Genomic DNA, 14,091 nt, shown 5'->3' with positions numbered 1-14,091 from the left:
AAAAAGTTCCATATAAAACAAAACCTGAAAGGAAGAAGGACCTGATTCAACCCTTTAGAAGTTAATAGGGATTGCTTGGGACTCTGATGGGAACAGGATGAAGCCCCAAATGATAAATTTTAAGAGAGGCTAAAAAAGGAATGCAGGAATGGACTGAGGACGCAGCCCTTTTGTAATGGAGAGACAGGCCGCCTCTTGTGCTTGAATTGGTATGGAAAGTCTTTGCAAACGCTCTTCATTGTCTTGTCAATTTCAGGTGAGTCATCAGCTGGGTAATGTGATGGATCTCTTCACCACCAGCCTCTCCCTGGCGGGATTGCCGCCTCCGAGTGACAGGCAGATTGACGGTATTGACCTTTTACCTGCCATCCTGCAGGGGAAGCTAATTGACAGGTTGGTTATGAGTGCAGAGCTCACAGCTCCTCCCTCATGGTTACGGGAGGGGTGCAGAACTCATTTGTTTATTTTAAAAATCCCTTTTGAAAAGTTATTACTTTAGAAACTGGCCTGATGCACTTCGTGATCCCGATGGGTGAATTGGGGTGAGCAGCAGAAATTTACTCCTATGCTGTGCTAATTCTGTGCTGGAGTTAGTGAGGTGGGATTTCCTGATATTCAGTATATTGCTATGAAATGGATTCCATCGGCACGTTCAAGGGTCAGGGGGTTAGCACAGATCCCTGGAACAGTATAAGATCACTGTGAGGATAAATCCCATGAACTCTAACCTGGTTAGGGAAAGGAGGTTTAATTATTTATTACTGTGTAGCAACCAAGAGTGTCTGGTTCCTTCACAGAACACAGCCACTGCCTGAATGAGCATACAGTCAAAGGCCGTGATCCTAGAAAGGGACTTCACTGAAACCCCACTTGCTCCTCAGGGTCTTCTTGTGTGGATCCTTTTTCAGGGTTGGGCCTAAATTTTAGACTTGACTTGAAGAGCTTGGGTAATGAGCAGCAGGGAGTGGGGATGGGCTGTGTGTTAAAATAAGACATGATTAGACAGTGAACATTCTTGACTTCCTTGCCACTAGAGCGTTTCCAGGAGTGATTTAAATTAGCAGAGGGAAGCATCCTGACAAATCAAAGTAGAGAGGGTCTTCCGTGAATAGGGGAAAGCATGAAAAAAGGCACAGGGATGCTTGCAGGTTCATCTGTGTTCTCTTCTGTGTTGACCTGGAACCTCTGTTCAGTAAAGCTATTTTTGTGCTTATTAGGGCAGAAAGCACCTGCATAGCACTGCAGGTGATTCACCTGGCATCTAATTTAGGGTATTACTGGATCTGTGAGTGCTGTGAAATGCCTGCAATTAGCATTACTTTATTTCTTTAAAGTTGAAGAGGATCTTTATTGACATAAAAGAGTTTTTTCATTGTAGAGGCTAACATCTTATTATGCTGCCACTTGTGCAACAATAATTGCACTTCTGTGCGCAAGATGAACCAGGTCAGGTCTTCCAAACCCAAAAACTCCATGAGTATTTTTTTCCAGCGGGTTAGATTTTAACATCCTTTTCGGCTAAGAAAGCAGAAACAGTAGAGATGATTTGGGGATGGAAAAGATTGTTTGTTTTAAAAAACAAAAGACTTTACACAGATACTCCCGACCAAAGAGAGTTAGTAGAGGAATAAGTATTAATGGTAGGAAGAATAGGATGTGTGAGTCCTTTTCTTTCACTAGTGTGAACATTTTGGGCCCAGTTCTGCATTCTTGCAATCTCGACCCCCTCACCCTCCAAACTCCCATTATTCCTAGGAAGTTTTGGTGCATACAAAATGGACCAAAACAAATGGGCCATATATGCTAAGCTGGGTTTTTCCCTTTATTCACAAGCTTCTCATAAATACAAAGAGTAAAGGACTCGTTTGTTTGTTCAGGGATGATGGAGATTGTAGTTCATACTCAAAACAGAATGGTTCTAATTCTTCTTCTGTGCTTCAGTCTGGGAGATTTTTAACCTTATCTTACAGTAAAGACATGGTCTTCAAAGTGGCACCATAGGACTGGATAGTTCTTGCAAAATAGGAATTCTGAGTCCAAACCAAAGCTACTGACTCAGAACTGATGATGACCAACTTTCTAACTTTATGTCAGCAGTCTTTAACTACTGGAAAGAGCTGTCCTTGCGTGAGGAACTTCACCAACAGAGCCTGTCTTCTGTAGATGCTTCATTTCAGTAGAAAGCGGATGGGCCTGTTTTACCCTCCATTCCAAGAGCAATGGAGTGCTTTGTGAGAAGCCAAAGGGAAATGGGGGGACAGTGCTGAGCTTCCCACAGCATTTTTTGAAATCAGGGCACAGACCATTAACTAGTCTGAATGGAATATATTTTCCAACTGTATGCCCAGTGTGCTCCTTAAACTGAGAGAACCATGGGCATTTGAAAAAAGCCAGCATTACGTTAGGCTAAGTTAAAGGGAAGGCTTTTTGATAAATTGATGTGGATGGAAAATAAAGCATGTTGGAGTGCTAGCATTTGTGATTTGGGTGCATTCTGGGATGACACTGGAAAGCAGAATGCGTCTTTAACGTGGTTTCCCCCCTTCTCCAGCTAATCAGCCTGTGTGACAGTAACAGCTGGTAGTCTGGTGCTCTCTATCTGTCCCCAGTCACAAACAGGAGCCCAGGCATCACATGTTCTGTGAATCCCCATCACACACACACACACACACACACACACCCCACCTTCCCCCCCCCCCCTCTTCTGAGACACTTGGTGTTTAAATCGTCACACTCTGTAGGAAATTACAGGGTCTGATAGTTCAAGGATTAACAATCACTGGCAGCCTAGTTGTATAATGTTTCATTCTTGCGCAATGTGAGTTCTCAACTTGATGAACGCTTTAAAAAATGTTAATTGAAAACCTTGCAGTGGAGACTATTAGAAGGCAGCCTGTTCCTGACTGATAGCTGAATCGGAAGTCAGACTCCATTAAAGTGTTTGTCTCCCTTATCAGTGTGCCTGCCCAAGCACGTGTGTAGGCACATTGCATTTCTCATACAGCTGCACTTCCCCCCCCTTCTGCTTCCCTGTCAGGCCGATATTCTATTACCGTGGCAACGAGATGATGGCGGTAAGAATTGGGCTTCACAAGGCTCACTACTGGACCTGGAGCAACTCCTGGGAGCAGTTCAGTCAGGTAACAGAAAATGAAACCCCCTCGTTTCATTTATTTCCCCCGTGCCCCGTTGGATCCAGCGACATTTTCCTCATGGGGAAGGAAACCCATTAAAAGGGGAATTTGAAATCATTGGCATGTCACTGCGCTCCATTTTAAACCAGCCTTTTATTCGAGACACTGATGTGTAATTACTGCTGGATCTGTAGTATAAAGTGAAAGGAGACTAGTATTTCAGCACCTCCACATTCAAGTCAGTGTCATTCCACAGCAATGATAGGAGACTATCCTCTTGGGTTGGTGTGGGATGTTTTTTAGCACCTAATGTACTCCAATATTAAGCATCTTTTCTTGATCAATTCATAGCAAGCTTATATGTCACTGACTCCATTTGGAGTATTACATTAAGTTGATGGCATGGATCCAGTGTCTGATATGAGGGACTCAGTGCCCCTCACTGTTTAAACGAATGTCAGGCTGTTTTGCTAAGCAGTGCATGGAGAGGGATGGAAGCAGAGCCATCAGCAGCTGTACTGCATAAAGAACTGCCGTTGCTGAAAACAGAGTATGTGTGTTTAATCTCTTACCAAAGCGTGCTCAAACCAAAATCATTCCAAGATTTAGCACATTTTTGAGCTTTCCTGGTTGATCGTCCCATCATTCTAAATGATATGCTTTTCCTGTTTTTCTAATTTTGTATCTTTCTTGTTCCAAACTTAGGTACTAAACTCTGGGGCATTTCACAAATGGCAGAATCACAATTGTGCCATGCTGATTATGCCCTTAAAAGAGAAGTAAATGAACTATGGCACAGCTCTCAGCACTTTCAACAGCAGGCTGGTGGTACAGGGGGTTGTTTGTAAGATTATTACTATTTGTTATGTATGGTAGGTCCTCAGGGCTTCACAGGTGCAGAACTAAGTGCTGCTGGCATTTGTGGATGTGAAAACAAGCATGTAGTTTGTATACTCAGGGCGACTGGGGGGATGGGAGGCAGCATGAGGGAGTCATTTACATTCATGGCTGTAAACTTGGTATATATACAGACTGCAAGGCTCAAAGAGTCAAAGTTGTAGTTTTACATGGCGCCAAAGAGATTTAACGACTGGGAGGGAAACTTGGCTCCAAAAATGCATTACACACTTCGTGCCATTGTTAATTCTTCGTGAGGGGGATGATGCAATATATTTGTCCACAGCTGTATGTGAATAAAGCTCGTATCTCCCAAGTGATACAGAAAGAGTGAGGAGGATTTTCATTCTGTGAGTGGGGACGCTGGAAAAGGATGTGGGTGCATACATGCACAGTGTGCACTTCCCATGTATACAGAAGACAATGTCAGCAATGAGTAAGTGCTCTCCATTGTAGTACAAACACATATACACACTTACATGTCTCATTCAGAAAAAATAAATACCTACATAGATCTAGACCTGTTTGTACATGTCTCAATATGTGTGTAGCTGTGATAATGGGGACCAGTTACTCATTTCAAAGACTCTCCTACTGTGATCAGTGGCAGTTGTGTAATTAAGGAATATTTCTTTCTTTCTAAGTCTTTGTTTAACTGCTGGCTGATTAAAGTCAGTAATTATGCTGTACATCAGATAGATGATTAAAAATTCACTTGCTTTCCTGCAGCTTGTATCACATGTGGCTGATGTGGGTAAAATCGGAGCACATTAGTGGACAGAATAGCCATTAACAAAATGCAGAGGAAGCTGGGGCTGAAATTTGTTCCAATTCCTCTCGTGTCCTCCAGATGTTAATTACAACCCTCACAAGTTTTAAATAAATAAACCGGAATGCAGAATATTTTTACAGTTCTGATTTTTGTTTTCTTTTTTTGCAAGCTTGTCATACATGACCACTACACTACCACCTCGCTGCTACTGCTTTGTTATCAGTAATATTGATATTGTGGTTAGAGTTATTCCGGCAGAGTAGGAGGGGGCAGTTTTGCTTGCTGGCTTCATTGCAAGTGGCCTTCAATGCAGATGTGTGTGACATTAGAAATCCTGATTGTTGGCAAAACAGATGAGTTTGCCTTTCCAAGCCACTGGGGCATTTGGCTAATAAAGCAAGTGTTTACCTTGTGTAATAGTGGGGTTCCCTGACTGGCTCATTACCTGATTATTTGAGTCAGATGTGGACATGTATTAGACTCCCTTTCAACTTGGAATCCTTTCAGTCATAAAGATGATGGGGCCAAAGTCAGGTCTGGTGAAAGCAGATACAGTTCCATCATCTTTATTGGAGTTGCAGCTATTTAAAACAGGCCAGAGGTTGGCCAGGTATGTCAGAACAGCCCTCTGTTTATTTTTAAGAGGTTTATTTTATGGATAATTTAGTATCTCATTATTTTTGTAGAGTTGCTTCATTGTTTCTGTTTCAACCAATCCTCCATTTGCTCCTGAAAGCCCCTTGCTAATTGGCAGAGTAGAAAATCACTAAATATAGATAGACTTGGCCGAATTCAATTTTTATTTTTTCTTTAATTTCTATTATTAATATCCATTTATATTTTTACGTTTTTACATCTGCAGGATATTAAGCGGTGGGTAGGGATGGGGTGGGGCTGCAGAGGGCTCCCTGTGTCACTGATGGATGCAAGACACATGGGTGCAGGGTGCGAGAGAGGTTGCGGTCCTGGCCCGCAGCAGAGACCACCCGGCTAGAACTGCACAGAGGAAGCCGGGGGGGGAGGCCACCCTGCTATTGAACAGCTTCTGCCTGGGGACAGCTCCCACACTCCTGGCTGGTGAGTGAGAGAGTGGGGCTATGACAAGGGAGCTGCAAAGGACACCCGATCCCTGCATGTACAAGGTGTGGGGAAGGCTGCTGTCCTGGCAGGGCGGAGCAGAGTCCCTCGGTCAGAATGGTTCGGAGAAAGGCGAACCCACGGCCACAGGGGAGGCCACCTTGCCACTGAACGTCTTTGTCCGCAGGCCGTAGCCTTTCAGCAGCAGTATGGCCTCTCCCGTAGCTGGGGACTCATCCCTCACAGGCCTGACTGGGAATCTCTGCTCTACCCTGCCAGGACTGCAGCCACCCCCACATCTTGCTCCTGCAGGCATACAATGTCAACGGCCCTGCAGCTGTGCAGGAAGCGCTCTGCAGCTCTGCCGTCCGGCCCCACGCGCTCGCTCTAAAGGCAGCAGGGCTCTCTGTGCTGCCAAAGGGCCAATGACATTGGATCCCTGCAGGCACAAGGTGCGTGGACATGGGACGGGGGAAGGACAGGCTGCACTCATGCCATTACCCATGGATGCCTTTTGGCGTCTATTTCAGTGTCAGCTGAAATTGACATTTACCAACATCTATCAATTTAAATCAAATCCTGCCAAACCGAAATACAGACAAGTTATGCTATTTTTAATTTATACTTGGTGGGCTTTTGTTTTCAGATGTTTATACCTGTAAATGCCACTGAACAAACCAGAATCCGTTTGATGTTAGGACTGGAAACATCCTTCTCCTTCTGCTCCCATGTGTATCTGTGAACAGCACGGAGGTGTTCAGGAATCAGGCTTCGTTAAGAAGAATTTTATGCAAGATTAGGAATTTTAGCCTCTGACCTGGAAAGCTCCTTGCTTGATTGCAGCATTCGGTAGCTAAGTAATAAAGTATGTGTAAAATGTAGCACAGAGGAGAAGCTTACAGAAAGCTAACCCCAGAAGGAGATAACTCGGTTGTGCATGCCTCTCCCCATATGGCACTTGGAATATTTACACTTCAAAGACCCCATGTCAGCAGTCTACTGGTTTATAGTCTCTTTGCCTTATTAAAATCCCATGACGTTAACATGCATTATCTGGTACCCATCATCTGCATTATAGTTTGGGATTAAAATTCATGTCATCAGTCACAAAGATGAAATGTGCTCGTTTGTTGTTTTTGGGGGGGGGGGGGGGTTATCCTCCAAAGCCAGTATTTTCTAATCTGATTCGTCCCATAAATCGTTGTAATCTATTTCTTAGCTCTGTAGGATTCTTTGGTGTTATCTTCCCTGCTATCTCTGCTCGATTATTTAGATAACTTATATTCATGAATAGCTACTCCCTTGAATAGCATAAGGGAAAGAAATATAAACCCACTCAGCGGAAATAAGTGAAACTAAGGACTTGATGGCACACAACACCCTGCCTGTAAATTACTTGCGATGCTCACATTAGGAATATTTACCTAACTGCCACCTCAGTACAATAAAAAGCCTTTGTGATTTACAAGTGGTTCATGTTTATGCAGTTTGAATTGTCTAACAATCAGGAGCTGATGAATAGGACAGAGATAAGTGAATTTACTGAGTTCATATATTCATATTTGTAAATAATTTGAGATTTAATATATATTTATTCCAGAGTTAGATTTGTTTTTGGACTTAAAAAGAAGGTGAGAAGGAGAAGTTTAAGAATTCTACAGTCTCAGACTTCATTGGAGAGTCGGTAAATGATTTCACAGGACAAATACTTCATTATTTACCTCTGGAGTTTAAAAAGAAGCTGAGAGAGCCCAGGAAGCATAGTCTGCATGTATTGCTCTGCTGCAGTGGTGTGGCAGAAACCTGTATCTAGATTCACTTGGAAGGCATAGGGCCAGATTTTCAGCTGCGGTAAATTGAAATAGCTCCACTGAAATCAGTGCAGCTATGCTGCTTTACATCTGCTGAGAATGTGGCCCACACTCTCCTTCACTTTGGTGCTGATGGCTATCAGAGCATAGGCTCGTCCACTGCCCCATCGTTATCGGCAGCCTTGCTCTTCCAGCCAAATGCAGTAGTAATGTAAACAGCAGTGTATGTTACTCATTAGATGTAAATTGGTCAGAGAATCCATATCACAAATAAGAGAGTGTAGATTGACTGGCAATTGAAACTAGACAAATGTAGACGAGAAGTAAGGTGCTACTATTTAAGTGAGGGCGATTAACCGTTGGAACAACTTATCATGGGTTGGGGTGGACTCTCCACCACTGGAAATATTTAAATCAAGGTTTGGATGTTTTTCTAAAATACATGCTCTAGTTCAAACACGAATGATTGGGAAGTCCTGTGGCCTGTTACACAGGAGGTCAGATTAGATGATCACAGCGGTCCTTCTGGCTCTGTAATCTAGGAATCGCACCCAATTGGCATTCAGTGGTTGTGCTGAACAAATGTAATTTACAGGGAAAGGGGGCAGAAAGGGAGATGTAGCCAGGAAACCAATTAAAGTGTCAGAGCAGCCCCCACATCCACTCCACCACTTTGCCTTCCAGCCTCCATTTAGTTGCTTTTCCTGCTGCATTCCCCTACATTTAGTTATGTGTGTTTGGCACAGCCACGGAATGCCAAATGGATGCAAGATATGCACCCAAGCGGTAGTGTATCACATACCACTGTGTGTCATCACTGAATTGAGCCCAGAAGATGTCAGTGAAAAGAGGCAGATGGCGGAGGACAGGCCAGTTTACCCTCTCTGAAAGACATAAGTTTCGTGCCCTGCATTGCTCTCCTGCTACCCTGCCCAGCCCATCAGGAGCAACCCTGAAGGGCCTAGAAGGAGCTGCAGTTAGCCCTCCCTAGTTGGGAGGACAGGTCAGCTTTATGCAGGGCCCGGGGAAGGGGAATAAAGGAGAAAATTGGGGATTCTTGAAGGAATCTACTTGCCTCTCTTTTTTGAGGGATAATTAGATTCCTTCCAAAATCCCAATTTTAGTGCTTCATTGGGGAGGCAAGAACTTGAGCAGCCAGGAGGTTAGAGCTCCTTCCCTCTGCGTAGTCCTGAGATCATTCCAGCAGAGCGTAGCTCTTTGGTCGTGCTGGGGAGATGACCTTGACGGATCTCTGCAAAAATATTTTTTGAAAAGCCCTTTGGTTTAGTGGATTGTGGCTCATAAACTTCAGCCTCTCTGCTGTCAGCTTAGTATCTTGTTAGTAGGTTTTGGTGGTTTTTCACAAAAGGTGTGTGCGTGCATGTGGGAGAGGGGCGGGGGCACACACCCTGTTGTTTCACTGTAAAATGCCAAAGGAGTTATTTGTGCTGCGGTCTGTTCTGATTGCCCTTCTCGTCAACATGAAGGAATCGATAAAGCCTTTTCTGTGAGGGGGGATGTGAAGTCAAGTAGAACCTCACAAATAATGACATTTGATTGTGGTCCTCTGAGCATATGAGCTAGCTATCGATCGCTTCTGCTTGAGAGCCGATGGAGACTTTTCGATTTGCCCCCTTTCCCCGGTCCCTTCCAGACAGTTAACACATTAGAAGCGATTTTTTCTCAAGAGGGCTGAAGCGGCTGCCAAGAGAAACCAGCACCAGCATTTTCTGGTGTTCGGTCACTCAGAGTTCTGATGCTGGAGGCTTTTGCTGAGAACAGCCCAGAGAGAATCGCTGCTTTCCAGTGCTGTGGCTAGAGGAAACAGCAGATTGCTTCAGTGTTGAGGATACCTCTCAAACAATCTGGTTCCCCCCCTCTCCCCCATATTAATATTTGTTTTGTTCTGCGTTTTGAGCATTGGAATGAGGAAGCACTGACAAGCAGACAGAGTCCAGTGTTTGCTGTGCCGCTCTCATAAGCCACAGGCGCTTGTACATTCAGAATGATCTGGGATAGCGCCAGAGAGAGGAATCGCCAGAGGGCTGACGTTAACACAAGTGCTGATTCCGTCGCTTGGCGAGGAGCCCAAAATGGCGAATAGTTGTCTTTGTCGCATGTCATTACTGACATAACATCTGTGGGCCATTTGCTCTGGAAATAGAGGCACAAGCAGTAGTGCTTGCTGAGGGGAAAAATAATTCAGGTTACATAGAAGGAGGGCTGGAGGGGCAGATGCTCTTGCCCCCTTAAAAGTCCACTTGCCCTGTCTGGAGGAAAGGCTTATTTTTATATTTTATATGAGGAACTCAATGTCATTCAGTGAAATTTCTCTTCAAGTGAACAGGACTGTGCAATGATATGAGACATCATTCCCATCCAGGAGATCTGGTCCACTGGCAGAGATGCTTCTGGTTGCTATTTGCAAGTAATCTGATGCTCTTTTAGTTGGCTATTTCTAACAAAGTTCAGAAACTGTGACTAGTGCTGTAGACACGTTCCTCGTGTTTTTATAACAGTGGAAAAAGATCAGAGAATTTGTCTAAATACAAGCAATTACCTTTCTTCTTTGTGGGGTCACTGTTTATTGTAAATGCACATCTTACCTCAGATAACGTGCAGAGTAAACTATATTAGAATTGTGCAGGGAATCAATAGCCAGTTAAAAGCACATTGTTAGTAACAGGCTCTCGTAAAGAAAATGTTTAAGGAAACAATATAGTAAGTCTAATGATGGTTTTTGTTTTAATGTGGGGAGGGCAGGAATTCACTAGAAGGGATTCTCCATTCTTCTGTATGAAATTATTTCATTTTTAAGTGATGCTACTTAGAAGGCCATCTGAAGCTTAGCAAAACAGGGACCAGATACTCATCTGGTGTAAATCAAAGCTCCGCTGATTTCAATGGAGCGATGCTGATTTACACCAGCTGAGGATCGGGCCCACTATCTAACATTAAAGCTTGCAACGCTTTTAGGGTCAGGTTCCTAAGGCCGGTGTGGTTAGACTGTCCTTTTTAAAACAGGAATATCTTCTTTGCTGAAGAGTGGGAAATAATCCTGAAACAGTGACATGATTTCAAATTCCCCAATAATCTTTGCCAATACAAATATCTAGAAGGAACAGTCTCGTGCTTCACCAGTCATGTCTGCTTTCATCAGCACTCACTCCGGCTTGTGCAGTGAGGGCAGAAGAACCCTCCGTGAGGGAGGAAGGAAGGAAAAGCAGTAATTCCTTTCATCCTGATAAAAGGAGATCTAGGAACAGTCTGCATCTCACTCCCACCCACTCCCCGCAGCAGCATACACAACCTAATCTGCGTGTTTCCCATGGCACCAGATGTGCAGATGTGTGAATTGTCCATTCCTGAAAATTCTTCCCAAATCTCAAACAGAATTGATTAAAAATTCTTTGCCCTGGAAAAGGGAAGCACTGCAGACAGAGGATCCTACATTTTCAGTTTATTCATATAGGATATTGTGCTGTTTCCTTCTCAAGAACTGCAAACAGCATTGGATTTACAAAATATGGGGAGAGGCAGAATTACCGTTATGATATTTAAATAGTAAAGTGATTTTTCTGCAGACTATAAGTGGTTTTACTGCCTTTTAAACTGGGCATTGGTACTGCTGGTGTCTCCGATAATGTCAGTTTTCAGCAATGTGACTTCCATCAAGAACAGGCTTAGAAAGGCCCATTTTAATCAGAACTCGGGGTTTGATGCATTTTAGTCTGACCAACATTTTTTCCCATCAGCACATATTAATTGCTCTGGCAAAATCTTTATGATGCCCTCAGACCTCCTCACTTGTCCTGTACAATGGCAGTGCGTGTGTCCTAAGTCATCCTCCGGTGTACTGTACTCCGACACATGGTATAAAATATTCAGATTATCAACAGATGCTTTTTAATGTTTTCTATAACCTCAGTCCTATAGTCAGATTGATGTGAGTGAATCCATGGAGATGATGGGCCATACAAGAACTCAGGATCTGCCTGTGCAGCTCAGATTGCCATAGTGGGTCTTTCAGTTGCAAACAAGGCTTTGGTTAGCACGACTCGTGAACCAGGTGGAAGTAAGCACGCTACACATGCCTGTGTTCTTTATATTGGACACCACTAAAGTAGAAGCTTGACTTTTTAATTTGACAGTTGTTGGTTTTGAAAGCTCTTAATGGCATAGGACATGGTAGCATTTGAGACCAGGAACCTTCTCCTGATGGATAGCAGCACTTGATCATCATGTTCCATTAGGGATCCCAGCAAAGCACCATCACGTGCTGCCTGGCACTCAGGTGTGTGCCAATGGACCTTTGTGCCCAAACAAATCTGATTGCAGGATCAGGGCTTTCCTCAACAAATAACCCCCCTGATGTGCTGGGTCAGTAGGACGTGGACCATGCTTGCCTCTACTATCCAGCTCAGTCCATCCCTCCCTACCTTTAGAAGGCAGCAAACAACTGTTTTTTCCCAGAATGTTGGTTTTTTAGCATGACCACTGTTGGTTCCATATTTATTACCATCCCTCTGGTTTGTACTGAATCCTTTTATTTGCCGTTACCCCTTTCTATCTCTTTCACTTACCTAGGCATTTTTTTAAACCACCATCATTTCCATTGGATCTGAGGGCCTTGACTTTTGAAAGGATCAGTTTTAACTGTTGATCTTGTATTTTGATCTTGTGGTTGTTATGCTAGTCAGTGCTTTCAGTGGAGGTGGAGGAAGGAATATTATCTTACTTCGTAGTAGCTGATATGCAAGTAGGAAAGTTTTGGGGCCATCTCTGGGCCACAGCTGGATTTTGATGTCACATAGTACATCATAAAAATGATTCATATTTCACTTTTTATTTGCAGAGATAAAGTTGAAAGGCCTTAGAATGTAAATGGTAGTTTCAGCCACTTTTTAGGGGTATTATTTATCAATGTCACAGAATGTTATGTTTGAGGGATTTTCTTTTTCCCTCTAGTAAATTAGATTTGAAGAGGGAATTGGCTTTTGAAGCTAGAGCGACAGGCAGCTTTTTGTTGGTGCTGAGATATCTTTGTTGAAGCCTCCTTATTTCTCAGGAATCTGTGGGATATAATCTGGAACGTGTTCTGGAGCACGTTCTCGTTATGAGAATTACATTTCATCATTTGCTTCTCAATGTAGAAGCAAATGCCCAAGAGAATAAATTCTTCCCTCGAACTAAAGCATTAGCAGTAGAGGAGCAGTGCACCAATTAGCAGGCTCTTAATTAAATAGCTTGTTTGATTTGAATCCAAATTATAACTTGTGTGTTACATCTACACTTTGCTACCTTTCCATTAACTGTTCCATGTATCTTTTTTAAGTTAAATTCTATTTTCCACTATTAAAACCTCATTCAATCTCAGCGGTCTATGGTTTGAGAAGGTTAAAAGGTCAATCATTTTTTTATCCATTTAAAGTCCATTATTAGTTGCCAGCTACAACCTATCAAACAACTCTCTTATTTTTCCAGCCACTGATTCAGGAATCTATAGCTCTGTGCAGATAAATGGGATTTCATGGGCTTCTAACCTTCTTGCTTTATTGAAAAGCAGAATATTAACTGCTCCGCTGACCAGCTGTCCATTAAAAACATACAGGATATTTTTAGAAAATTGTTTGCCAATCAAATCCTACTAACATCTGTGGAGAGCCTTTCAATTTGTTTCTTGTTTTATAAGCAAATGGTACAACTGCTTTTCTCCCCTCCATTTAAATATTACCACTTACCTTCTCTCTGTGTCTCTGTCCATGTCTCAGGGCGTTATGAAGTATTGTAAATAGCGCAGCGTGTTAGCTGGAATTGTAAACCTCTGAGGTTTAACAAGTCCATTAGGTGCTAGTTCTTGGTAGTCTATGGGGCCCCCTGCTTTATTTTCTCTTCAGTGAAATTAGCACTTAAATTTTTTTTTGCTATTCCCAGAGCTAAAAGTGTTCTGTTAGCCTACAAGACTGTCGGCTGAGCTCTAGGTTATTAGGGAGTTGACATCTGGCTAATAATTGGCTGGAGTTCGGGAGACACACAACCTGGCAAAGCATACAAATGCACAGATGCAGAAAGCTAACTGCTTTCGGTTTCTGAACAGACGGCTCTGTGTGTCTCCAGGCTGGCTATTGAGGACTTAACCCCTTGATGTTAGCAACTGGGGTGTCCAGATACTTACGGCCATCGTACCAACTGCTTCTGCTGAGGAAACCCTGACTTCTGCTTCCATAGAGTTTAATGACGGGTACTGGCGTTTTCTCACACCTAATGCAGATCTTTCAGCCCACCTAGCATTACCAGGTTGATAACCTAATACCAGCACTTTGAGAAGCTGTAAATCAGAAGGTCAAACATCTGATTTTATTTTTAATGAAAATTTACAGCTTGCTTCAGTGAAATATGG

General features: G+C 43.2%; 1 protein-coding gene across 3 annotated transcripts in view; it reads left to right on the top strand.

Annotated features, from left to right (window-relative positions):
• GALNS (galactosamine (N-acetyl)-6-sulfatase) overlaps positions 1-14,091 on the top strand; it is a 56,762-nt gene that overhangs the window by 25,958 nt on the left and 16,713 nt on the right. For all 3 annotated transcript variants that reach the window (XM_067540238.1, XM_067540239.1, XM_067540240.1), the window contains 2 exons: positions 257-393; positions 3,038-3,140. In XM_067540238.1, the coding sequence (XP_067396339.1) occupies positions 257-393; positions 3,038-3,140 (240 nt within the window). The remainder of the gene's footprint in view (positions 1-256; positions 394-3,037; positions 3,141-14,091) is intronic.

The sequence above is a fragment of the Emydura macquarii genome, unplaced genomic scaffold (genome assembly GCF_026122565.2).
Source record: "Emydura macquarii macquarii isolate MOO-44397 ecotype Brisbane River unplaced genomic scaffold, CSIRO-AGI_Emac_v2 contig_561, whole genome shotgun sequence".
Taxonomy (NCBI): Eukaryota; Metazoa; Chordata; order Testudines; family Chelidae; genus Emydura; species Emydura macquarii.
Note: the sequence above shows the minus strand (reverse complement) of the source record. Positions and strands in the feature narration are given on the sequence as shown.